At 43.2% G+C, this 25890-nt stretch overlaps 1 protein-coding gene across 3 annotated transcripts; it reads right to left on the bottom strand.

Moving 5' to 3' along the window:
- Positions 1-1048: 1048 nt before the first annotated feature.
- Positions 1049-24465, bottom strand: IHO1 (interactor of HORMAD1 1). 3 transcript variants are annotated; one of them, XM_053989731.1, is made up of 8 exons: positions 23695-24465; positions 22397-22481; positions 15646-15805; positions 14113-14270; positions 12245-12293; positions 11506-11593; positions 4149-4252; positions 1049-3376 (listed from the first exon to the last, which is right to left on the bottom strand). In XM_053989731.1, coding segments are annotated over exons 2-8 (1884 nt in total). In that variant the 5' UTR covers positions 22399-22481; positions 23695-24465; the 3' UTR covers positions 1049-2053. The 3 variants fall into 3 exon arrangements, with proteins under 3 accessions (XP_053845706.1, XP_053845705.1, XP_053845704.1); XM_053989730.1 differs by lacking the exon at positions 22397-22481; XM_053989729.1 differs by lacking the exons at positions 22397-22481; positions 23695-24465 and adding an exon at positions 22898-23683.
- Between the last annotated feature and the right edge of the window lie 1425 nt (positions 24466-25890).

The raw sequence follows: 25890 nt of genomic DNA, 5'->3' as shown, positions 1-25890 counted from the left end.
ACAGGCTGGGAGGCAGGACCAGCTCCACCAGGGTGCAAGTAGATTATTTATATTATTTTGGAAATCTGCTACCATGGAGCACACACACTTCCAGTTTTTGTCCAGCAAGGCTGGGAGAGGAGCTGCCATTGTCACAGCCATACTGGGACAAATGCTCTTGTTGGCAGCTAAAACCCTGGAGGAGACCCTGAGTGGGAATAAGCAGGGGGACTGTGGGGGCCAGGGTGGCACTCTGGGGCTTCATCCCATTCACCAGGGAGGTTGTCCTATGCAAGGGGAGGCATTGCTGGCTGCTCCTGCTGTTACACCTCCATCTCCAGGGATTTTGTTTTGCACTGTGTTCCAGTCAGTGTGTGTGTGTGGCAAGGAGCTGCAGGGTCCCCAGGGCAGCCCTGCGTTGCACCCCACAGCACTGATACTTTGGCATGATCTCGGCCAAAGAGCCAGTCCCTGCTCTGCCTCTGCACAGGGGCTTACAGCAGACACCTCCAGAGGTCCCTCCAAGCTCAGCCTTGTGCTGTCGAGCTCCCTGCATCCACACCAGGGGCTGCACAGAGACCTGCATCAGTCCTTGCCAATCCCAAAGTGCACGGAGTGGCAAGCCCACCAAACAGGTTTTGCCCAGCGAAGGCCGTGCTGGGGCTGCTGGGGAGGCGGGTACACAAGGGCAATGTGAAACAAACGGCCACTCCTGCTGGCAGCATCACCAATTCCCTGTGCTAACAGGGGGGTCCCAAGGCTCTGGGGGCTCCCCATATCTGACCACCACCCCCCCATTCTCTTTGTTAATTAACATCACTGGACCAATTTTAAGCTGGAAGAGTGAAGGTTTCCGTCTTTAAACACCAGAGAGGAGCTAAAAAAAAGAATCCTTCCAATTCCATGATCGAGGGGAGTTAAACAGCTGAAGAACAGCTGCCTGTTCTCCTGTTGGAATGGGACTCTGCCTCTCCCAAAAAAAAACCAAAAAAACCCAAACAAAAAAAGAAAACAAACAAACAATCAAAAACAAAAAACAAACAAACAAACAAAATTAGATACACTGGGCTCTGGTGAAGATGAGTTTATTAAAGCCAGAAGAAAGGGATCACAGCCATTTACCTTGGGATAGCAAAGCTGGATAATTTGACTTTGTGGCAATCTGGTTTTGTCAACACGAAAATGTTTCTTTTGCTGGTAACATTTCAGATCAAAAGTCAAACGTGACACGAATGCCCAAAGCAGTGGGAGCTGCCCACAGTCACAGCCGAGTACCCTGAAGAGAGTTGCTCTGTGGGAATTGGGACTGTCCAGACATCTCATCTGCTGGATCTGCCTGTCGTATCTTTGGTTTCCAAGAACTACTGCCTTTGAAAATGGGTATGTTGGAGAATTCCTTAATCAGCCAAGAGATACAAAAGACAAATAAAGTAGAAACAAAATAACTTCCTGGAATCTCTGAAACTGAGGAATTTCAGCCTGTAAGGAGAAGAGATACAATACTGGACAAACCTGAGACACTGGGGTTTGGTTTTCCTCAGTTAAACCTCTTCCTGCCCAAAGTTCACAAACAACTCCTGAGACAAATCTGAACCTGATCGAAATCAACCAGAACAATACTACTCTACTAAAAACCTGAACTTTTACATAACGAACCAACAGAGATACCACGAGTGAGAAACAGAGTGAAGCCTCGGGCCACAGAGATAGCACTGTATCAATCTAGCTGAGGAGTTTCCAGTAGATCTCAGTGCCAAATCTGACTGAGCTGACAGTATGCTCTGCCAGCCCTCTACTTCGCTGCTGTGTAAATGCTATGGTAACTCAAGCCCATGGCATCTCTGCTGGGAGAGGGGAAGTAAAGCAATACACATCCCTTCAGCTTTCCAAGCCAGGGGAGAGCCCTGCTTAGACCCCATGTAGTCCCTTACAATGTCTCCAACTGGGCAATAGCACTTTCAAGCATCCAGGCCTGAGTCTTGCCTCTGACTATGCAGGTAACACACATAGAAGAATAAACTGCAACTGAAATGGTCATCCTGCACTAAGGGCTCCGAGCATGAAACAAACCCCTTCAATCAGAAGAATCACAATCTAACAGTAAAGAGCAACAGGCTGTTTTCTGCTGAGCCAGCGGATTGACAGGATGTGGTTTCTTGGAGCTTGAGGGGCTTTGGAGGCTGAAGTAGCTCATTTGCTTTACACCTGTTGTGCTACACAGGGAAAGTACATCCTCCTCAGGAGAGGAATCCAAGAGATACCTTTTTACACTGGAAACATTCATTGTTTTTTTAATTTCAAGACTTCTCTTTCTTCTGCTTGCAAGCTGTTGCAGGCTTTTATCAGAGTGTGGCACTGGTGGGAAATTCTTTGTAAGCCCCAGCTGAGCACTGCTGAGGATCTGCTGATGGGGAGCTGCAAAGACCGTGTCAGAATTTTCTGAATTCAGATCAACCAAGTAGCTGCAAAGGGAATTTTTTCTGGAGCTTTCCAAGTCAATAATCCCATTTGCCTTCTGCTGCTTCAGCCCACTGTCAGCATATCCAGAGTGTTCGCCTTTCCCTTTAGTGGAGTATGTTGTCTTTCTCCTTATTGCTTTTTTCCAGGGCATCCTTCCTGGACTCAGTTTTGTTTTGTTCCCTACAGCTGCCTTCTCCACCTCATGGTCTGTGGACCAGTTGCTGTGTCTTTGCCCAGGTGTAGCTTTCTGTGCAGAATGGTGGCAAACTTGAGGCTGCTGCTGCTGTGATGGTGTCAGGGGTTTAAACCCTTGAGTGCCTCTCCTGAATGCCTTTCTCAGTGGGGTTGGTAGAGGCACTTCTAGTGGTACAGGACAGTGTTTCTTCTGACTACTCCCCAAAAAGTGTCTGCCAGCCCAGCACATGCAAGGATGAGCAGCACAGCTCTGTGTCTCCGAGCTGCATTTCACCTCCTGTAAAAAGGTGTTTGCTCTGCCACAGGCTGCTGGAGCAATGGGGCTGGCTTTGTCTCCTGAGGCTGAGTTTAGGTCACCCTTAGATGTGCCATCTCCAGTGACCTGGTTCCTTCCAGGGGAGCCTCTGTGTTGCTGCCCCACTGTCACACAGGGGAAATGAGACCAGCCTGAACAGCTGCAAACTCCCCTGCCTGCACAGCATGACCTGTGCAGGTGCTCCTCAGTCAGGACACAGTGTTGGCACAGCCCAGGGGAGGTCTGGAAAGACTTATCTGTTGTGTGAGGGGGCAGGCTGGCACTAGACAAAAGCGTGTGCTGTTCAGCTGAGGTATTACATGGCTTCAGGAAGCCAAGTTCTTTACATGCTTTCAGGAACTGGTCATTCAGCTGGGCTGGCAGTGATTCCAGACCCTCCTTCAGCAGCTGCATACTGGATTTCATATCCAAAATCTCCACATCTTTCTGGAGAAGCAGAAAGCAGAGCAGAAGCAGTAAAAAACACACCAAAAGGCACAATAGTAAGGAAGTTTTAGGTACCATGTGTCAGTTTGGTATTGACCCAAAGATTATCAATTTGTATCTTCTTGTGTAGTAGATATCCTCAAACTGTCCCACAAAGGTGAGAGGTTTGGGACTGGAGCATCCCCTAAGCCACTGTGTCCCCCCTCTCCTAGGAGCACTGCCTTCTCACATGCTGGTGTGACACATCCTTGCCAAAAGCAATTCCTGCAGCAGGGCCTTTGGAGAAACCAGCCCTGATCAGGAGATCTTTGAGTTCATTCTTGTGTCACTCACATCCACTTGTTTACTTTTCACATCTTTTTTCCTCTCCCTGTGACACACCTGGCTGAAGGGACAAGGTGCTGCACTTCTGCGGGGTGCTCTCCCCTCACAGGCATGCACTGCATCATGTCTCCAGCAAAGGCATGTGTCAGGTGAGGAAGCAGTGAGTGCTCCATCACAGCCTGCCACAACAAGGCACTGTTGGCTTCTTCTCTTACTGACCAGGGCTTCATCAAAGCTTACAGCACTGTTAGCCAGCACTTGGGTGAGCCGCTGTCAGTATCTAGCCTAGAATTAACTTTTTAATATGTCTTTCCCCTTTCATTATAACAGGAGCAGTCTGCTTTATAATCCAAAATTCGAAGGCAATTTAATATTCAGTCGGTATTTTGAAGAAGCAGGAGAAATTCAGAATGAGGATTCAGAATAAAAGATTAATTTCTTCACTTACGGCTGCAAGTCTCCTCTCCATCTCCAGCAGTGCCTGCTCCATTTGGCTTTTTTCTGTCAAAGCTTTCATCACCAAGCTACAGTGACTTTGAAGAGCATCTTCCACTAAATGGGGAAATCAATAAAAACCACATTTGGTCTTTCATTTGTAAATGTGGATAAAGTACTATCAGTACTATTGTTTCTTCCTGCATGGCTTGGCATGAATAACCTCATGATTCTCCTGCTGTGATCTGCTCAAACCCCAAGCAATGAACAATGGGGTGGATTTTTAATGCAAGGCACTTGAAATTTATAAGATGCTGCACATAGGCCAAATCTCATTTACTGCCCTCTGTTAATGTGGCAGCTGGAGAAGAGAGGCTGTGCAAAGCTGCAGAATTTGGTAGGCTGAATGCAGGGAAAGCTGAGGCTTGGTTGTCTGCCAGGTGCACAACAGGCATGGCCAAGGCAGGAGGACCCCAATATAGCTGATCCACCCCTGTATAAACAACACTCTCATGCAACCAGGTGATGGTAAATGGAGCTTGAACACGATGGAGGTGTAAGAGGTTAAAGGCTAAGTGCAACCAGAGAAACTGTGTCAAAAATGCACAGGAGGCTGAAAACTAAAGGAAAACTGCTGGAAGGAATAGAGGGAAATTATGAAGGAGTGTATAAAAAATTGGTATTTCCATTTGCTGGTCATGGGAAGAGATGGGGTCAGAAACCACCTGAACCAGGCAGCTGTGCCCAGCACTTAGTAGTGGGGGCCCCAACAGAGGCCTGTGGAGGCACAGGCTCCCTGGAAGGGTTTTAAATTGGAGCAAGTTGCTCTTGGCTTCAGTCAGTCTTGTTGAAAAACTGATAAAACCCCAGGGATTTGTGTTATATGATTGGATAAGAATATAACTCCCCCATACAGCTTCAATTACTCTTATAGGAACCACTGCTGTGCCTAATACACTACAGGATGGGAACACAGTTTGCATTGTGTGTGGAGATGAAAGATCTTTAGCAGTCTTGTGGAAGTCTACTTTAAAATTGTAAATTAGGACAGAGAGAAAGAGCTGAGAAAGAGCAGAGAGAAAGAGCTAAACATGTCTGGTCTTTTCTGTGAAGGGTGCAGGAAGGTGTGTACGGATGGTGTGGAATGTTGGCTGGTTGACATAAAACAGGATCCAAAGCACTCTTGCTAAGGTAAAGCACTGCCAAACCAATGGGCCAGGATAACTGAAACCCTGGAGTGCTGGAGCCAGGATAACTGAAACCCTGGAGTGCTGGAGCACTGCATACCTGAGAAAAATCAGAATAATTTCAACAAGCTGCTACAAGAGCTCTGCAATTAATTAATCTTCTTTTGCTACAGATCCAAGATATTTGATTGACTTTGGTGTCAGAGGAGCTGAAGCTGTTCCTGCTCACCAGCGTTTATCTCAGCTCCTCGCTGAGCACCTCTTGCCCTACAGTGCTGTGCTCAAAGGCTGCAGAGCTGCAGGGCACTGGGGATCCCTTCTCCTCCTGCTCAGCTCTTTTCATTAAGCTTCCAGGGACTTAATTATCTCAGTGAGCTGTGCCCTTCTGTCAAACTGTAGATGGAATTGGTTAAAGAGCTAAAAACTATTAAGGAGTGGCAGGCAGAAAGTGATTGTATAGGCTTTGCTTGTGTGAAAAAACAAGGATGTTTTAAAATTTTGAGAAGGAAGAAAGGAAAAAATGTGAGCAATTATGGGCTTAGTAATTTGTTCTCACATGGTGCAAGGTTTTAGAACAGACTTTGAGGAGAAAAGTACTCAAAGACATGAACGGAAATAGAATAAGAACAAGATTTTATGAAAGGTGGATTGTGATTTAACTCATAAGACAAGGCAGGTGACTTGGTGACTTCTTTGTCAAAGACAACACAGGGGCCTTTCTGTAGATTCAAACAAAGATTTTCGCTCAAAGTTGTTATGTAATATAAAAAAAGAAAAATTGAGAAAAAAATAAGGAGAAACTTAAAAGATAAGCCTCAACTAAAGGGAAAATATCAGATCTTGAGCTGAGTGGCATATGGAGACAAGGCAGCTCTGACAGGTACTCATCAAGGTACTCATGAGCCAAACAGGCTTAAAATCTGCTATAGTCACCTGGGTGCAAAAGCCAAAGGGCATTCACTTAATTAGCAAGTGACACAAGGATGCAAATGCCAGCACCAGAGGCTCAGGTGAGATGGGGCAGTGGGGTGTGTGGCAGTGCACCAGCTCTGGCTGACAGAACTGCTATGCACTCCAGGATGTCTGGAAGCCCACACACCTTCCCAGCTGTCTATGTGCAAGGAAAGAAAGAGACTGAACTAGACATGGGCAGAGAAAAGCTACAAGTTAATTAAGTGCTTACATGGTAATCTCCTCTTACGAAAGGAGATTGAAAGTGTTTGTCTCATTCAGCCATGCAAAGCAGAGGCGCGGGGTGGCACAGGGCTGGAGGTGCTGGTCAGGGATGAACACAGGGAATGGCACCTCCTGGCACCAGGAATCCCCTGTGTCCTGCTGGGTTTTTAGCTTTGCCTCCTCCAAAGGAGCCTGCTTGGGCACAGTGCACACAGCTGTCATTTGGGAGATGGAACCCCGCAGCTGCCTTATCCATGCATCATTCTCACACACATTGAATTAAAACCACCTCCCAGACTTGAGCTCGAGGGGGATTTCTCCATTATTTCAGGATGCACATCACCACATGGTTTTGCCTTGTTCTCTGTAGGAGCTTGGCTGATTTCTGAGGATTATCTGCACGTATTTCAAACAATATGGTGTTGCAGACAATTTGGTTGCAGTTTTTAATCTTTTAGTGTTTTGCTCTGACAGATTTAGACTCTTTTAGAAACGTGTAAATCTATAATTTGTAGAATGGGTTTGTAACGGGGGAGTGAATGTTTGAGTGGGCCTGTAAGACATTTAATCTCCCTGGTTAGAAACAAAGACTACCTGCAATCTGAGAGCAGGTTTTTGGGGAGACTGCCAACCTACAAAGAGAAGGAAAGCAGCAGTGACTAAAGGAAGAAACTCCTTTCATGTCACTTTATCACCTTCCATGTCTACATAGTGAAGATACAGGAAAGGCCGCATCTGCAAGTTTACCTTCCCTTGCTACTCTTCCCCATATGTTTAATTTTAGCTCAGAATTATTTTTAAAACTTTCTGGTTTCCCTAATCTATCTATTCTTCTTCAACATAGTATCCTCAGTCTAAAAATAGTCCTGCATCCACTGGGCTTGTGATCTGCACATACATTTGACTCAGCACAGCATGCTGCCGGCAAGCAACCAGCAGCCAGCCTTTTGAAAGTGTTTCATTTATACGTGTAGGAGTATTCTGCAGAAAAAACCCTCAGTACAGAGGAAGGGCACTCTCCTTCCCTCCCTGCTTCCATACCCAGAGAAGTGTTCAGACTTGTCAAACACTAATAAACAAGGTAAAAATAAGTGTTAATGAAGGCTTACCAAAAAAATAGGCCTTGAGACAGCCAAATTAGATCAGATCAAGGACCCTGTTACATCTCTTTTCTTTGAATATGATCAAGAAGGGCTGCTTCAGAGGTTTTCTTCAAATAAACCCTGCAGCAGATAGTTATTGAATAACTTGATCACAGACAGGAAATCTTTACTCAGTTAATGAGTGACTTATGCACAGACTTGTGCCTCTCCTGAGGTAATTTAAACAAAGTAGTTTTTTACAATCTGAAACATTGCTGTGTTTTGATTTGCTGTACCTTTGTCTTCAGATGCTACTGTTTACAATAATAACATTTGGAATATTAAATCTGGCGTGAGATAAAAGGCTGAAGGACCTCAGGGTAGGGCTGCCACCCTGTGCTGCAGAGAGTTCCCTGCAAATCAGCCTGTACCCGGGTGCAGCTGCACTCCCAGCAGCTGAAAACTCACAGCCTGAGCAGTCAAGAGAGGGAGCACCAGCCTCCCAGCCTAGGAATATTAAACAGCAACTGCTTCTGATGTCTCTCTATCATCATCTATGCAGCTCATCCTGAGATTGGCACTAACAGCACAGACACTTTAAATAACACTTTGGAAGAAGGTTGGTTTCCCCAGGACCAGATTCAGTAGGGGAAATTGGAGGTCCTATAAACCTGGTGAGACACGGGCATGGAAGACAGCTCTGGAGCTCAGCAGAGTGCTGCATGCTCTCCCTGGGCAGCCACGGAGCTGTGCCAGAGGGTAAGACAGCTGGGCTGACATGGCTGCATCCTGCTCAGATATACTCCAAGCAAACAGCTGGCAGGTTTGTGCTGCTTAGCCTGAGTCCTGTTCCACAAGATATCAGATAGCATCTGCATTGGGGACTGTGGGATGAGCTGCCCCTGATCTCAACCTGTGCTACAGCACACAATGCTCCAAGCCCTGAATTGTGACAATGAGGGGTTCCAGTATCTACTGGAACATCCACACTTTCTCTCACCATTCATACTGAGGTGTTTGGGAGTCTGGTTAAGTCCCTCAACAGCTCTGTCAGTCTCTGCATGGCTAGTTAGCAGCTACATGGAAAAAAGCATTTTTTAAATCGGTTTCAAACTTTTTGACTTTTCAATCCATACAGGACATAAGAGAGTCTGAACTGGGTGTCCCAGTCTGGACCATACTGTTCAGGGTGAACAAGCTCAAATCTCACCATTTTAAACACTGCCGTGTGCCCTGGAAACTTTGCCAGCAGCTGCTGGGCCTGGAGAGTCTGACAGCAAGTCATGTTTGAAAACTGCTCACCAGGCCCTGCATCTTGTCAGAGAACTGCATTGCCTCATACCTCTATAAGTGACATATTGCATGTTACTTTGTCACCCTTGATGGCTGTGTCAGAGGATTGCCTGTGGCATGCAGGCTGGGAGGATGCTGCTCGTGTGCACTGCAGACAAGGTGTTGTGGAGGATTCAGCTGTTCTGAGTTGTCACAGCTGGAACTACCAGATACCAGAACAGCAAAGCAGCACAGAGAGGGCTGAGTGGTGAAAATTGACATTTGTATAAAAAAATAGAAGGCTTTGATAGAAGTGTGGGTATGAAAATTAAAATGTGAAAAATATGAAAAGAAACAAGCTACAGGAGTGGAAATCAGAAGGAAAGAGAAAATAATGAGTAGGTAAGTCAACCAGAGAAACTGTATGTATATAAGGTGGAAGAACTAAGGCCACAGGGTCTGTCTGCCTCTTTACTTCCCTGTGCACTCCACACTGAGATGTGAGCAAGGCACAGAGCACCTGTGCCTCTGTGGAAGATGCTCAGCCAAACCTTGTATCATCTCCAGTGCCAGACACAGCTCTATCCACTGTGTGCAAGCACATATGGACAAACACTCAAAAGAGAACATTTTAAAAAATCTTCCTGCAAGACCATGCCAGACCAACAGCACTTGGAAATGCTTTGGAAATACATTTTGAAAAATATTTTCTGTTTTGCTCTTGTCTGGTGGCTATGCAGACTATGCCAAATGTGCTTGCTACCCACTGCTAAAAATGCAACCCGTGATACTCCTTATAAGCTTTTAATGAAGACAGACTTGATTTCAAGTTCCACCTTCCTTTGCTTTTCAGAGCTGTTGGAATGTTCTGGTGCACTAGTTCTCTTCATCTTCTGCATTCCCCCTCCTACCTGTGAAATCCTTCACTGCCACTGATTTAACGTATCTCTGCCATGTCACTCACATCTCAAGGTACTGTATCATCACTCACTGGCATTCAGAACTTTATTAGCTCTGAATTTAGCTCTTTCACCTGAGTTTTGGAATTTTATACCAATTTTTCAAGGGAACTGCCTCTTTTCAAGGCACTAGCGTAGGTATCTATTTTAGTGGGAACTTAATTATCCATCACTGTGATATCAGTCAAATGACAGTGTTTATCTGCAATTAACCAGTGACAGATGAACCTCCCAGAAATATAAAAAGAACAACATTGTGCAGCATGTGATGATTTTCATTATATATTCAACATTCTGCAGCATGATGCATTACAGAATGTGCCAATTTTTCTTTTCAATTGCTTTGAAAATCTAGCAGCATGCACCTCTGGGAGGTTTCTCATTTAATTCAAGGCACATTCATTGAAAATGGATATGGAGAGGAAACAGGACAACTGAGTAAATGGTATGGAATGAAGAGGGGGAGCCATGAACAATATATTTGATTTTCAGTGCCATGACAACAATTTCTGTTCACGAGGTATGCGAAATTAGGCAAAGTCCTGCTGCAGAGTGGACAAGTTGAGGCACTGAAGTAATTAGGAGATGGGAAAATGTGTAAGAGGAAATTTGCTGTGCTGGCCAAAGCAGACAGATTTTTGTTTACATTAGGGTCCCACCAAGAGCACTTGCCAAGTACAGCAAGGGAATGTTCTTAGTACAATGAGATTGGTATTTCAAATGTACAGCCTTTCATGGCCTCCAGCATAATGAATCAGACTCCACTCTTTTGGCTTGAGAGGCCTCTGTTGATTTAAAAGCTATCTGTCAGAGATGTGCTTTGTGGAAGCCACATTTTGCCACACAGTGAATACCATTGTGCTTTTGTGAAGGTCTGCTGCCTTCATCTCACAAGATACAACTCACTTCACATTTCTTGTGTATATTGAAAATGGCCTCTTGTTCTTGCACAGAGCAGAGCAAGCTCTGAGGAGTCCTGCCAGAGTGTTGATAAAGCATCACACCAGCATTAAAAATTAATGTACTCTCAAAGGCTCAGATCTAAGCTAAACTAGGAACAATTTATTGAAGCATTTTCCCTCAGTAAAGATTTCTGTGATTAGCCACTTGAGAGACAGAGTTGTTCAAAAGTATTTTATATTATTAGCTTTTCTGGAGGTCACCCTTTTATCATGGCAATAATGTGCTTCACTATGTGCTTCTCATTTAAGAAATGAGCAGTCCTAGTTTTGTTTACATCCAAAACTTAATCACTTCAAGCACAGAGGGGTAATGGAAGACTTCAAACTAACATATGAAAATCTGAGAAAGCCCTAAAAACTGAAACTGGATACTCAGGATATAAATATCTAAGTTATTTTTACTGTGTATTCCATTAGTAGTCCAGATAGTCTAAAAATTATTGTACTCCAGACAAAACACAAAACCAGAGGTGTGTTTATCAGTTTGAGCACAATATCTAACCATGCAACACCTAAATACAAGAGAACAGAGAAAAGTTAAAAATGAGAGACTAGGAATGGAAAAACTGATAAGTCCATACCATGGATAAGTCTTATTTTTTCTCCTCCCTTAGGGAGAACAGCTGTGAGCAGAATGACTTGCCCAGTTCACCCCAGCCTCCAGACAACACGCTGACATTTGGCAGTTTGACTGTGCCCTCTGCTGTTAACAGGAACACAGGAAGGACTTACATGTCTTGAAAAGGGTTTCTAGGCAAACTAAACTGGATTTGAGTTTGGAATCAAATATTTCTTCAAACTTCTCGAAGCATACTGGCAGCTGTGAAAACAAAGGTAAATGGGAAAATTAGAACATTGCCTTTTCTTTGTTTGCAAAATCACATCCCCAGATGCCACAGAACAATGACTGCAACTCATGAAATGGAACAGCCTGAAAATGGTTGTTTATCTGTCACTTGAAACAATTTGTCCAGCTGTTGGTTGCAACCCCAAAGAAGATCTGGGATGGCTCAAATGGCTCAAAAATCTGAACAGATTCCAAAAAAAAAGAGAAACTGTTCTGTAAAATAGGATTAATAATAGCTAATAAAATTAATTATAGAAGTGTTGGAGGAGAGACCTTCACCTTCAGACCACAATGACTAATCCTGAGAGTAGACTGCTTTCTTCAGGCAAAAAGAAAAAAGAACTGATATTTGCAGGCTATCACTACAGCTTGTTTTGCTCCAGAGACCCACCCAGAAGTTTCCCCACTGCCTCTGAGGCAAGTCCCTAAAGACCTTGACCCTAATGCCACAAAGGCAATGGTATATGCAAAAAAAACTTACAGTTGTTGGTTTAAAGTATTTGAGTGCTTAAGACACACAATGTAATATTTTAGATATCAGCATAGCAAAGGAAAGTGAGCACTGAACAGTCTGTAGTATTTCTAACTCTTATCATTTTACATTATGAATTTGAAGTAACTTACCTCTTGAAGCCTGTCTTTGATGCTGAAAATAAAGGAGCTTAGGACTTCACTAAAATGGAAAAAAAACAACAAATATGAACCAGAAATGTAAATTACTGAAGTGTACAAAAATTGAAAAGATCACTGTAAAAATGAGACAGGAAACACTGCAAGGCACAGTGTAGTATGAAATGTTAGCACAAAAACCATGATTCTTTCAGGGGCATAACCCTTTGAAGTCACCTCAATTGTTTAAGGAAAACATGGACTCTGCAATGTAACGTAAGAAAAAAATACCTATACACACATGCTCATATATGTCATGTACATGACATTATGGGGGTTTTACTCTCATATTTTTGGCCTCTCTCTCAAATTTTTAGTTGGCATTTGCCCAGCTGTCCATTAGCTGCTGGGGTGTGATCACCATGTTATCTGCTCCGAAGGACCCAGCGTGTGCGGTGACGTGCCAGTTGCTGCGATACACGGTATTGTGCTTGGACTAAAATAACTGTGGGAAAAACATGGGAAAAGCTTCAGCATCAACAAAGCCCAGGCCAGGAAGAACAAATACTGCAAATCCTTTTCTCCTGAGATTATGCCTGTGGTTTCTGTTATCTGTCCTTTTAAGTTGAGCCAGTGTATCAGGAACCAGGCTATATTCATGATTAAACTGCCGCACCAAAATGCACGGATGGTTGCTAAGCAAAGTGATAACCTTTTCCTCTCTGAAGATTCGGGTCATTTTAAGTCAATCATTTGAGTGATCTAAATTACAACAGCCAAAAATATGCAGAGGCCAGGTAGAATCTAGTTATGAGAATTAGGCAGTGCTTTTGAAATCTCTCTAGCCTTATAGAAAGGAAGATACTAATTTTCTTAGTCAAACTTGAGGGGGATACAAATAGATAAATCATACACTTATATTTGAAACGATAATATAGTTATTTCTAAAAACAGTCTTCTAATCTGGGAACAAGTCTGGAGTGTAGGAAGAAGCATAATCCATTTCAAGAAAAAATAAAGAATAATTATGAGTGATGCCTAAACATTTATAACTACTTTCCCATTTCATTACAAAAATCTTCTTCTAATAGGCAATAGAGAATAAAATTTTGTCTTACCAGAAATTCAGTGCCCATTGAAAAGGCAAGAGAGATACATAGCCAGATTTGATCAAAGGCTTTTAATAAAAACACACTTCACTTTGGATGTTACATTACAAAATGTACAGTGCTAAGAATTATTTATAGGTGCACTGGGGAGTTTGCCATATTTCATTTTTGAGCTTCAAATTCCTGGCTTGTTCCTTGAAGTCCTTCAGGACCTAGAGGTACCTGTAATTCTTGGCATCTGACAAAGAGCAGATGCAAATTACATTAGCAAATAACACTTGTCTGTTACCAAAAAAACAATACATAAAAATCTTGTATGGAAATAAAATTCTAGAGATATGTGCAGGTTTATAGAGATGCAATCTGCACACAAGTATGTTTGGCAATCCCCTTATTTAGGCCAAATGGGAAGGCCATCCTCAGAGTCCCTTTTATCACTCCCCACATAACCTATAAAAGTTTGAGAAATAAGGGTTTTCACAGAGAATCAATACAGAAAAAAGTAACAACGCTGATTAGTTAAAGACAAAGGTAAATTCAGGTTAGAGTTTTGCTGTCCAGTGGGGCTTATGACTGAATGTGTTACATAAGTTGCAAATAAACACTATTCTCTTACCTTTCAACTCTTTCCAATTAGAAATTATTTAAAACCTGAAAATACTTTTCTTGGAGAAATATGCAGCTATGTCATGTATGATTTGTAAGAGGGGAAGAGGAGCTGCAGAGAGTGATAACCACCAGAAGAGAAAGAATTTCCAATGGATGTCTACATACCGGTCATATTTGTCCTTTATTTTGTTTTTATTCACTTCAAAATTTTCCAAGACATTTTTCACTCTTCCGGCACCAAAATTAAGAGAACCTTTTTCTCTTGTTTCTTCATCAAATAACTGTGGTTTTGTCTGGTATTTGGTAAAAATACTGGGCTCGCTCTGTGACACAAACAAAAGAAAACTGTTGAAGTACAAAAATAATCAGAACATTAATTAGAAGAATCAAATTGTTTATCCAGTGCAGACAGACTTCACAGTGATTGGACATGGCAGATTACATTGGATGAGGAGATTAAGAATTTTGTGAGATTATGCCTCATTTCATGTGCCTAGTTAGATCAACTCCCTGTGGAACTGAGACCCAGCCCAAATTCCTCCAGACACAGGCTTTTCTCTCATCTTGAGGATTTTCAGTTTGCTACAATTATAAGGTGTGCAGGGTTCTTTTCCCTTCTATGTTCATGACAGAGACTATAAATGAATTTCAGCATTCCTGGAATTGTGGAAAAGTTCAAGTTGTCAGTAGAATCTCCCTCTACAGGAATCTAAAAAAAATCTTATTGAATTGCCTGGTGGATGACATCATTTTGCTGCCAACTAGCAACATCGACAGACTGTAGATGAGTTTTTCACATGCTTCAATACACATTTTAGAACAAGAAATTTAATATTAATATGAAAGCTTCGTTCTGCAAAATTTCCAGACACTGTGTGGAACCAAAATGGACCAAATGTGACCAAAATGGAAATGCCTTTTCCTTAAAACATAAGAAAATGCAAATTCCATTAATGTTTTTTTAATCATGAAAAGTGAATTTCCTGTTTTGTGTCTGATGAAAACTGCTCCTAGGCAAAATGCATAGGACAACAGATATCATCTGGAACTGAAGGACAGCCTGGGGCCTCCAAGCTGGAACCACTGCTCTTCCCTAATCTTTGCTCCAGGTGTGTTTATTCAGATCTGGTTCTCTCTGTTAGCTGTGCAGGAACTATTTTAGTAGAGGCTGGTAACATCAGAAAGCATGAGCTGTAGGAGGAACACTGTGAGCATAGAAACTCTTCACCCCTATCCAAAATCATCCAAGTGTCTACCTTAACAGCAGAGCAGCAAGGTCATTGTCAGTGCAGGGAAGCTAACACTGAGTAGCTCTGTCATCCTTGCAGAAAGCTAAGGAAGTGAAATACATTATTTTTGAAAGAAAAATACATGTAATATTCTAAGTTGGCTAGGTAGGTGGTCTAAAGACATTAGCTTGAGAATAATTTCATATTATTTTAGTAACTTAAAAAATGTGATTGAAGAAAATAATACCTATCTCAATAATAATTTTTAGCAATCTGTTATAAATACCACGTTCATCTCACCAGGCTGCTACTTTGTCTTGTCACAGTAAGGATGTATACATAGGAAGAAAACAACTTGATTTCAGCAGCTACTGACATTTGCAAATGTTACCACCTGATTTCAGCATTTTCCATTAACTTTGAATGGTGGCTGTGTGCCTGCACAGGGCTGACTGAGAGCGAGACTCACATCCTGGGAGTTCTGCTGTCCCGGCTGTGTGCCCAGCTCCAGCGGTGCCGCTGCCGACTGCACATTGTCCGGGCAGAACTGGGAGCCAAAGAGCAGCTGAGAATCACTCAGACTCGAGTAGTCACTGGCAGTGCTGCTCCTCATGGAAAACTTATTGGGCCTGAAATGGGGCAGAGAGGGATGTGAATGAGTCTGGAGCAATTAAAAAGCCAAAAAAATTCCCTACATGGCCTGCTGGAAGTGCTACTCTGGATAACAATTGTTTGTAACTCAGGTGTTGCTTCGATCAATTGGAAGGCAGTTCTAAGAGAATAAACCTTTCTGACTTATAGCTGACATTTCTTGGGCATTTATTCTCCAGATGCCTTAAGTCTGACACAGTAAAATAACAAAAACATAGAGGTAACATATGGCTGGATGAACTGATATGAATTGTTGGAAGTATTTCAAACAAATTAACATGCTACACAAAAGTGCTCTTCTTTCCCTTGAGCATTACTCAAATAAATCATTCCTAGATACTCTTGATTTTCTGCTGTGTTGCTCTGATTCTACTCCTCTTCAGAAACACTCTTATATTCCTCTCCTGCTTTATGGACTAGGCTTGTGGCACAGGACCAGCTTCCCTCAGACAAGGGCTTCCCTGCACAGCTGCACTGCTTCTCATTGTGTTGGAGGCTGACTTCAATTTTTTTTGTTAGCAAAAGTACATACAAAAGACTTCTTTCATTTTTCACAAAGAATTGTAGAAGAGTTTGGGTTAGAAGGGACCTTAAAGATCACCTAGTTCCAGCCCTCTTGCCACGTGCAGGGACACCTTCCACTTAAAGTGCCATCCCTTCTGGCCTTGAACATATTCAGAGATGGGGCACCTACTGCTTCTCTGGGCAACCGGTGCCAGTGCCTCATCACCCTCACAGTAAAGAATTTTTTCATAACAATCAATCTAAATCTACCCTCTTTCAGTCTAAATGATCACTTTTCCATTGCTCCACATCCACAAGGTCTGGCAGAGTGTTTAGGTTAGGACCAAACACAAAAAAAAGCTGTGCCAGGTTTATATTCTCACATATTGCTTTTTTTGAGCTACCAAGATGGAGAGATGTGTTGCTGCCTTTGGGGCTGGGAACTAAAGACAAAAAAAAAAAAAAAAAAAAAAAAAAAAAAAAAAAAAAAAAAAAAAAAAAAAAAAAAAAAAAAAAATATTAATGAAACATTTACACAAGGTTTTTCTTCTATGTCAAATGATACAAGTAAAGAAGAAGGAACAGGAGAATAACTCATGTGTATAACAAAAGATGATCACCCCAACATTTATTAGCTATGACGTGTTTGGTTAATCCCCAGTTTTGCAAGGAGCCCAAACATCATAGACACAACAGGGCAAGGATTTAGCAGCAGCACTTGAACTGCTCAGTCTCCATTATATAGTAGTGTCACTGACATATCATATTAATGCTTTTGGCTTTAAGCTCACTGAGTACACTGAGCTGCAGGCAAAAATAGATGAGGTATGGGTTTCTGGATTCTCAAAAAGCCTGATAAATCTGTCTGAATTCAAACCTTCTCCCTTAATCCCTCTCTGGACCCCAAATCTGCTACAAAAAAAATCTGAATACAATTTTACTTGCACAGCTCCTTCTTTCCATCTCAGCTAAGCTTTGGGGAAAAAAAAAAAATTCTTAATCTACAGGCAATATGTGGGGGAGATGTGAGCACATGGGCTGCCATGACCCCACACAGGCAGAGACCCTGCCTGCAATGTGAATAGTACATCTCCTGCACCAGTTTTTCTAAATCCACCTGTCTTCCAGCCAAAAAAAGCTCCCTCTTAGTTTGAGGAAGGGTTTTTATAATCTTTAGATGCTTTACGGTCTTAACAAACCCCCTTTGAAAGTGTCCAGTACAACTGGTGAATGTCACACCCCCATGATATGCTCGTTTTCTGAGATGCTTTGTGTTATTTAATACCTGAAGTACAAGATTTTTATAACAAAGATTTTATGAGGAGTATTGAACTGAGAGGACTTTATGAGCCAAGTGACTTCCTAGGCTTACTCTGCACTACAACCAAAGGCAGCTGTTGGCTGCTCTGGAGCCCAATTTTTCTGTCTTAAGTCCACTACCTCAGCAGTTGGTTTAGGAATGATGGCACTTTTGCGAATTAGAGGGGGAGGTGAAACAGATGCCTCTTTTGAATACACTCATTCCCCTGAGCAATGGATTTCTTTATCCCTTGCTTAACACTGCTGGCAATTAATTTACTAACAAGACCATCTGGGCAAGCCATCAGCCTGGCCATGCTTGGCCCAGGCCTGTCCCTGTCAGAGAGATCAGACAACGATGATCACATGTGGGATCAGATCCATGATCAGGCAACTCCAGCTCTTCTAACCACCTGACCATTCCCTTCAGAATGCCTGAGATGCAGGGTTGCATATTCTGTCCTAAATATAAACCCTTTCCCATAAACAGCAAGGAAACATCCCAGGTATGCAATTCCACTTAGCAGTCCCTCCTAAGTGAGGAGTTTACCTCAGGAGAACTTCTGGCTTTCTGCTAACATGAGCCATGCTCCAAATCATCCGTGTTGGTGCACATAACATTCCTTTGGTATTGGCATTAGCATATGCATCCAAAGCAAAACCAACTTTAGATATGTAAAACAAGTTCTTGACAGCTCCAAAAAATGGTAAATCATCCTCTGCTGACTGATGGTCAAATGACTTCATTTTCCGACCTAACTTAATGCAAGGTATTGCAATATTGACAGCTCCAACCCTTTCTCGTGATAGTGTGATCTAAAAAATCTGCAGTGTTCTGCATATCTGGGAGGTCAGCTAGATCTTCCCAATCTCTGTTTCCTTGTTGTCAGTGGAAATTCCCCCTTTATAGGAGGAGTTAGAACTTTCAGGAGCTTCTTTCATTTTTCTAATTTTCTGATTTCCACTCCAAGTATTTTAGCACAATCACATGCAAACATTCACATTTCATTCAAAGGTTCTGCCTTACCTCAAAACAAACATGTCATGTGATATTTACCCTCTTCTTCTATTTTGTAGATGTTCTAGGGACATTGACAAACTAATGTAAATTGCCATAGGCCTCATCAATCTTTCTGTAAGAACTGATATTCATATTCTGTTGTTTGGATCCGTCCTAATGTGCCAACACCAAGATTTAAGAGTAATTTGAAAAAGCAAACTGAGACTTGTACAATATGCAACATAACATTTCTCTGCAGTGCTGCTATAAGTGATTTTCCCTGGTTCTGTCATCCCCACTGAACCTGTGCCAACATCCTTCTTCTTCTCAAGCACTGTGGGTGAAGCTCACTTACACCTTTTTGACACATTTCTTCAAAGTGCAGTAAAGCCTCTTCCCCAAAGAAATCTTTCTCTCCTAGTAGCAGTGTCTTGAGTAGGATCAGAGCCATAAAGTCTCTCTTCTCCTGGTTTCCCTCCAGAAAATCTCACATAATAGAGATATGCTCCTCCTCATTTAGGGACCAGGGCTGAATCACAACAAATCCGGTATAAATTCTGGGAGCTGCCATTCACCTGCTCTTCCTCCTGGCTTTAGCCTGTATCTATAGGAACTGTCTCTAGCTCTGCTACACTGCTCTCATCCTCACTATCAGCTGCCTGCCAATGTGCCAATGTGCTCAGCAAATGAGCAAGGATCAGCCTTGGCTTTGGGTACAGGGGAGCTGGAAGAGTTAAAATAAAGGAGTTTTAGCTGCTATCGCAGCCTCCAGCCATTTGCCATCTCTTCACTGGAAACAGTCACAGCAGAAAATTATTCTTCTGCTTCCTGTCCTCTGGAATGGCATGACCTGCTTGTGCTCCACATCCTAAAAGGAATTTCTACAAACACATTCTGGCACTGTCCCTAATGCATTAACCACGATGAAATCCCTCTCAGTTATTCAGCTCAAACACTGCCTCCAGTTTCCAGATTTCAGGTTCAAAATCCCTCTGGTCTTTTCTTAATTTCTCAAGGTAATTTTTGCTTTCTATGAGTTTGTTTATTAGTCATTCAGCTGTGATTCAATACTGCCCAGACATCCTTACCTTGGCATCCCTTTGTCCTGAGCTGGTTGCCAGTTACAACAGAGCCTTTTCCTTAAGAGGAGATTGGCATTTCTGCAGAGTAGCCCTGTTTGCTCCCACATAATGCATCCCCAGCTATATTATAAGTTAGGCATCTGGAGACAGGGATTTTTTTGCCAACCTCCTCTCTAGTCTGAAGCCATATTCCAGCCTGCACTTAGAGCCTGAGTTTCTCATTCCTGTGAGGCTCTGGAATTTTACAGCTGCTCTCCTGGTCTTTGTCCTGGCTGTCTCCTTCATTTTCTGCTTATTCTTGAACCTTAATGTAACTTCAAAATATGTGACCTTATGATTTGGGATGGAATTTCATGGATAATGGATTAAATGAGGTTTTAAAACTTGCAAGTTATTCTCAACAGCAGAAATAAACCATAGAGAATAGTGGCCCAAGTAGGCCTTAACTTCAAGAAGCCATTTAGGATGCCTTTTTAATATTTTCATAATTTCTTGGCCTTACACACTCTCTGGCAGGCTTTCTGCTTCTGATGTCTTTGGAAGTCAGTATATGAGTAGCTTTTATGCATTTAGCAAGATACTTCTTTACTCATGGTACAAGAGATTTCTCATAACTTCAATTTCAAATCTATATAATCAAGTCTAAATAACTTTTCTGCCTCAGGCAAGCATTTAACCTGTTGGGGTGTACAGTTTAATTTATTTTTAATGAGGTTTATTATTACTATTCCAGTGTCTTTTTTCTTTTAATTAACAGTAGTGGATTTTTCGGCTTCTGCTGCTCCTGCAGAGATACTGACTCCAGTTCCCTACTGCCACTCTCATGGTAGCACTACAAGAGTAAATAGTCTGAACAGGGATCTTGTGCTCAGTTCAGGGCCAAGGCAAGATGTGTCTCTTCCCCTGTGAGCCCCCTGGCCAAGGCAGGTATTGATGGTGTCTGAAAATGTACTTTCAGCATCACACCCCTGTGATGCTTATCCAATCAAAGGCTGATTGAAGCACCAGTGCTTTTGTGGCTGTTGATCTCACACCCTCTGTGATCTCCCTCTGCCAGCCCTCCTGGCTGGGCAGGCAGCAGCACTGCTCGAATGTGGCACTTTCTCTAATGAAGGCTGGCATTTCAATCCATAAAAACGGTGTCCTTTGTCAATACACTTCAACTGAGCCTAAGCTTTCCCAGTACGGCAGTCATGTGGCCCCCTTCCACCCTCTAAAATAACTGGCACCCTGATACTATTGTCCAACCTGATAATTTTCCCTCTGCTTCATTTCTAGTACCTCTACTATGTCACTATTCATACATAAAACCAGGTGGAACAGGGGTTCTGGTTCCGCACACCCTATTTCTCAGGCTGTTAGGATTGCAGAGAAGCACTTGTGTGTCTGACAGATAACAAATAAAACCCAGAGCACTTTTAGGCTTGTGCAGAGCTGTGTCTGTGAGGGCAGTGCATCACTGGAGCTCGGCATTTCCTGGGGACCTGGTGGCAGCTGCTCTCAGAAGTAACACCCTGACTCAAACTTGCAAAGAACTCACAGAGTGAGTCATACTCTGCCTAGATTATACGCTGATTTTATGTTTCATTTTTAAAGCTCCCTGAAAGAGTTTTCTGGGGATTAAACAGCATACCCTGCTGTGGTGGGAAAGGCTTCTAGTAATAGAAGTGAGCCAGGGAAAAGTAATCAACACTTTCCCCCCCTGTTTCAAATACACACACACATTCACATGCTCCTGTGGGAAACTTTTCTTTCCTTTAGAAAAAGTTAATTGTCCACAGAAAATTTTCTCCCCCTTCTTACCTCCTCTAAAAACCCAGCTGCATTTCCAGTAACATTTTATGCCCTATTTGACCCTTTTTAACTCACTTGTAAAAAATGTGGAAAATGCTGAGGAGGGAGTTTTAAAATCTTGCCTATATTTTCTTCCTGCATTAATAAATGAGTTAAAAGGAAAGATGTTGTAGGTGATAGACTACTTTGAAGGAGAAAGAAATTCAAGTGATCCCTTTCCAGATAGGCATCTGTACTTCTTCCACTCATTTCATTCCTTATAGCACAACTTCATAGAATTATTTATGTATTTTAAAAATATATCTTGTATATTATATAAAAATGCAATTATTTATTTTATATATATTAAGTCTTTTTAATATATTCTCTAAACTTCCCCTCCTCAGTCTCTGACCGGAAAGAAAGTCACAGGATTTCAAACTTAGAAACAATTTACTGGAAACTAACAAACCTCCCAAAAAGCAAACAAAATAAATCCACAGGTACCAAGAAGATGATAGAGTTAAGCAATACACAATTATAAAGACAAAACTGTGACAGATATAAATAGATTTTTCCCTGAATTGGCTCCCCTTTGCCCCCTGCATCTGTGCAAAATTCAATTAATTAATATCTATATGACAAGCATTTCTATAATGGGCAACAAAATTACTATTATGGTTTCATTATCATCCATCATTTTGGTAACATCTGGCCAAAGAGAGAGTATGACTAAAACTGTGAATTTGACCAAGTTAGTTATGTAAGTGGGTTATTTAACTAACAGAGGGTCAGAGAACCAAATTAATTCAATTAGCTTTTCTGGAGTCAAAAAGGGGATGAGTCCCACTGCCTTTTTTAGCCATGTGATACAAAGGATGCTCTGAAGTACAAATTGCAGCTTGTCTTACATATTTGCCCTCCAGATGTTTATCTGAATATTTGTTGTTTCACTGTAGATTGTAGCTGTACGGAGCTCTAGTTGCTCTTTGGCTTCTGCTGGGAAAAAAACAAGCCATGTGTATAAATGCAGGACATGGAATAATTTTTGAGTTACATAATGTGCAATAATACTGCACATCACGATTCGTTCTGTCTGCCCTCTGCACAGGCAAGAGGAACACTTCACTTATCTAGTAGATGAGCACAGCTCACAGGGCTTCCCCAAATACACCCTGAGTGGACAAGGGTACAGCTTCCAGCCAATGCTGATTTTTAGGTTCCCACCAATGGTGGGTCTATGGCAGTCCTGTCATGCTGGGGGCATAAACAGGATCCCAGGGGAGGCTAAAGGATTCCCATTAGATTTCCTTAATTAGCCAGAGGTCAGTTCTGGGCATGTTTCACCTCACCTATCATCAGTGTTTGGTTTTACATGCCATCTCCTCTCCATCTCCCCCACCCATGCTCACCCGAGGGCTGTCGGTGTGCTCAGCATCTCCTTGATGTTCCAGACGTTGAAGTTCATGTTGTTCTCAGGGCTGACACCCTGGCAGGGAGCCCCCAAGCAGCACCATGGCCCCGGCCCTCACGGCCTCTCCCCACCAGCAGCGGCCATGGTGCCACAGCGCCTTGCAGGGAGGAGGGAGATTGAAGAAGATGACCAGCTCAGGGCAGCATCACCTGTGTCCTGTGGCTGTGGGGACAGCCCAGGGGGACACGGCCTTGCAGGCCCAGGGCAGGCCTGGTCTGAGGCCCTCCACAGGCCTGGGATGCAGCCGACCACTGGGCCTGCCCACCTGTGGGGCCTGAGGGCCTTGGTGCCCTGGGGCAGTCCCTGGGTCTCACCCCGGGGCCTGAGGGTCCTTGGGGTCACCCCAAACTCAGAGTTCCTGGATCACACTCTGAGGTTTGAGAGGCCTGGGGGTCCTATGGGGGTCTCTGGGCCTCATCCCAGGGCTGAAGGTCCCTGGATTTCACCTCAAGGCTGAAGGCCCCTGGGATTGGTTTGGGGCTGAGGGTCCTGGGATTTCACCTCAAGGCTGGAGGCCTCTGGGCCTCACCCTGAGGCTTGAGATACCTCAAAGTCCTATGGGGGACCCTGGGGTCACGGTGGAACTGAGCGTCCCTGGCTCCTTCCCCAGAGATGAGGGTCCCTGTGGTCACCTCAGGGCTGAGGGTCTCTGGATCTCACCCTGTGGCCATGGACCCAGGATCAGCCCCAGCTGATCAGCTCCAGTCGTTCTGCAAGCCAGCCCTTGCTCCTTACCTGGAAGCACAGCCCCAGGCACAGGGGGTCATCACAGGACACTAGGAAGAAGAGAAAGCTGAAAGCTTGGAACCTGGCACACTGAGAGTTGCTCCCATGTGAGCATGGCAGCCACAGCATCCATTTGCTTTATTTACAGAGGCTGTGTGGTCTCTCATGTAAATACCTCTGGCAGAAATGCAGAAGGATTTAATTTCATCCATCAGAAATATGACAAAAATAACCACCATCTAAACATTTCCCAGAGAAACATTCTCAAATATAGTTTTACTGGATTTTTTGCCTTGTGGTTCCATAACATCCATGTTTAGGAATGTAAAAGAGGCATGTTTGCTTGCCTATTTTTTCCTCCTTTAATTCAAAACTATTTCAGTACTAGTCAAAATGTTTGTTTCCTGGCTCTGAAGATACTCCATAAGCACTAAACCACTGGAGGAATAAGGTTGACATAAATTCATTGATAGATCAGGGGAATTATTTACATTCCCCTTTTTTCTCTTTTGCCTTTAATATTAAAGGCAGCCCGGAGCTCAGGGGTGTCAAAATAATGGCTTTCTTGATGTATATATCTGGTTTCCTAATCAAATCCCATGTTGATAAAGCTTTCACTTTAGATAAAAAAAAAATAAAATTCTGGTCTTTTACCCATAAAAAACTTATTGGAGTGACTTCACTGCATTGCTTTGCTTGACATTACAGCACTAGGGTGGGTTTAAATAGCTTGGATTAATCAAGGCAGCTTGATACCTCCCAGCTCAATGAGAAGACTCTGATGGGTTGATTTTCTAGGACCAGAGTAAGGAGTTGCAGCTTGGACTGTGTTCCTACTTCAGGGATGGGGTAGTGGCTGGGCTGTCCAAGGCCACCGTGGGCTGGAAGGCAAATCTTCCTCCAGAGTGCCAAGCCGATGGAGATGTTAATGTTTATTGTGATTTTTAAGTAAATAAAAGCCTTGTTCTGCTCCTGAACTGCCTACAGCTCTGTTGTACAGGCGAGTACCTGGCACTGCTGCCAAGAGCCCTGCTGTGCATCCAGGCCCTATATGGTCCTGCATCATAAACAATGATTTTCCAGCATTTTATTGCTCACGACTGAAAAGTTGGCCCAGATGTCCCTGCAGAAGACACTGTAGAGTCCTGTACCCATTTGCAGTGCTTCCACTGCCATTAGAAAAGGAATTGCTGGTGCTGTGCGCACTGGTGATAAGGCTCAACATGTTATTTTAGGTACTTAGAAAGAGCTATTCCTATTTCTGATGTGGCTGGAGCCTTCTGGTATGAACGTCTAGCAAGTTTGTGGAATATGATAAATGAGATTTTTGTATTTCCATCTCTCCTGACAACGGAAAGAAATTTCTATATGCAAACACATTTTTTTAATTATAGGTCTGACAGCTACTTCCCTTTCCATCTCCCCCGTCCATAACACGCTCTGGGGAGATTAACCACGTTGCCAGGCGCTGGCTCATAGCTTTCCTTATATCTGAAATAATAGTCTGTGCTTCTAGCATTGGGGAGGGTAGCCAGATACCTTGTAGTCTTTCCTTTAGTAAAAATTAGCAGAAGCTTCCAGGAGATAGACAGCAATATACTTCGTACATCCCTCAACATTTTTAACTTCATAGCACATTTCATTAGAAATTCACATGAGCTTCTCAGTTGATAACACGTCAGTCTGCAAAAGTGGTCAGGACTCTCATCTCTCCACTCCTGAGATGTCCTGGTAACTTTTCTCCTGTCATTCAAATGGGATTCTGGTCTTGGGCTCAAAAGTAGAGATAGAAAAGAATGAGAATTCCACACTTAATGAGAGGTCACAGATTCCTGTTGCACTCAGGTGGAGGATCCAAGCCAAAAGGCACTCCGGTGGGTCAATGTGCCAGGAAAGTGTGTGCAGGAGGCAAAGGGCTGCTGACAGAGGGGCAAACGCCTGTGGGGCAGGGATCATCAGCCTCACTGCTGGAAACACCGCAACAGTGAGCGGCTCCTGAGCTCCAGCTTCCCCCTCCAGCATCCTCTGGCTCTTGCAGCTGCCACTGCCTTGAATTTGGAAAAGTAGCCTTGGGCACCCCATCAGCAGCAGGGAGCTTGTGAAGCTGGCACATAGGGATGTCAATCTGCTGGTGACTCAGCATCTTGATTTATCCCACTCATGCAATGCTCCTGCGGGAAAAGCTTATTAATCAGCCCTGTGTTT

The sequence above is a fragment of the Vidua macroura genome, chromosome 13 (assembly GCF_024509145.1).
Source record: "Vidua macroura isolate BioBank_ID:100142 chromosome 13, ASM2450914v1, whole genome shotgun sequence".
Lineage (NCBI taxonomy): Eukaryota > Metazoa > Chordata > Aves > Passeriformes > Viduidae > Vidua > Vidua macroura.
Note: the sequence above shows the minus strand (reverse complement) of the source record. Positions and strands in the feature narration are given on the sequence as shown.

What these genes read in the sequence shown, in the direction of transcription:
- IHO1 (XM_053989729.1), bottom strand. Translation starts at nt 22,953, where the DNA reads ATGAACTTCAACGTCTGGAACATCAAGGAGATGCTGAGCACACCGACA. An exon ending in AGCACACCGACAGCCCTCGG is followed by an intron (nt 15,806 to 22,897) that starts GTGAGCATGGGT and finishes GCCCCATTTCAG; the next exon opens with GCCCAATAAGTTTTCCATGA. An exon ending in AGAAACCCTTTTCAAGACAT is followed by an intron (nt 4,253 to 11,505) that starts GTAAGTCCTTCC and finishes TTCCCCATTTAG; the next exon opens with TGGAAGATGCTCTTCAAAGT.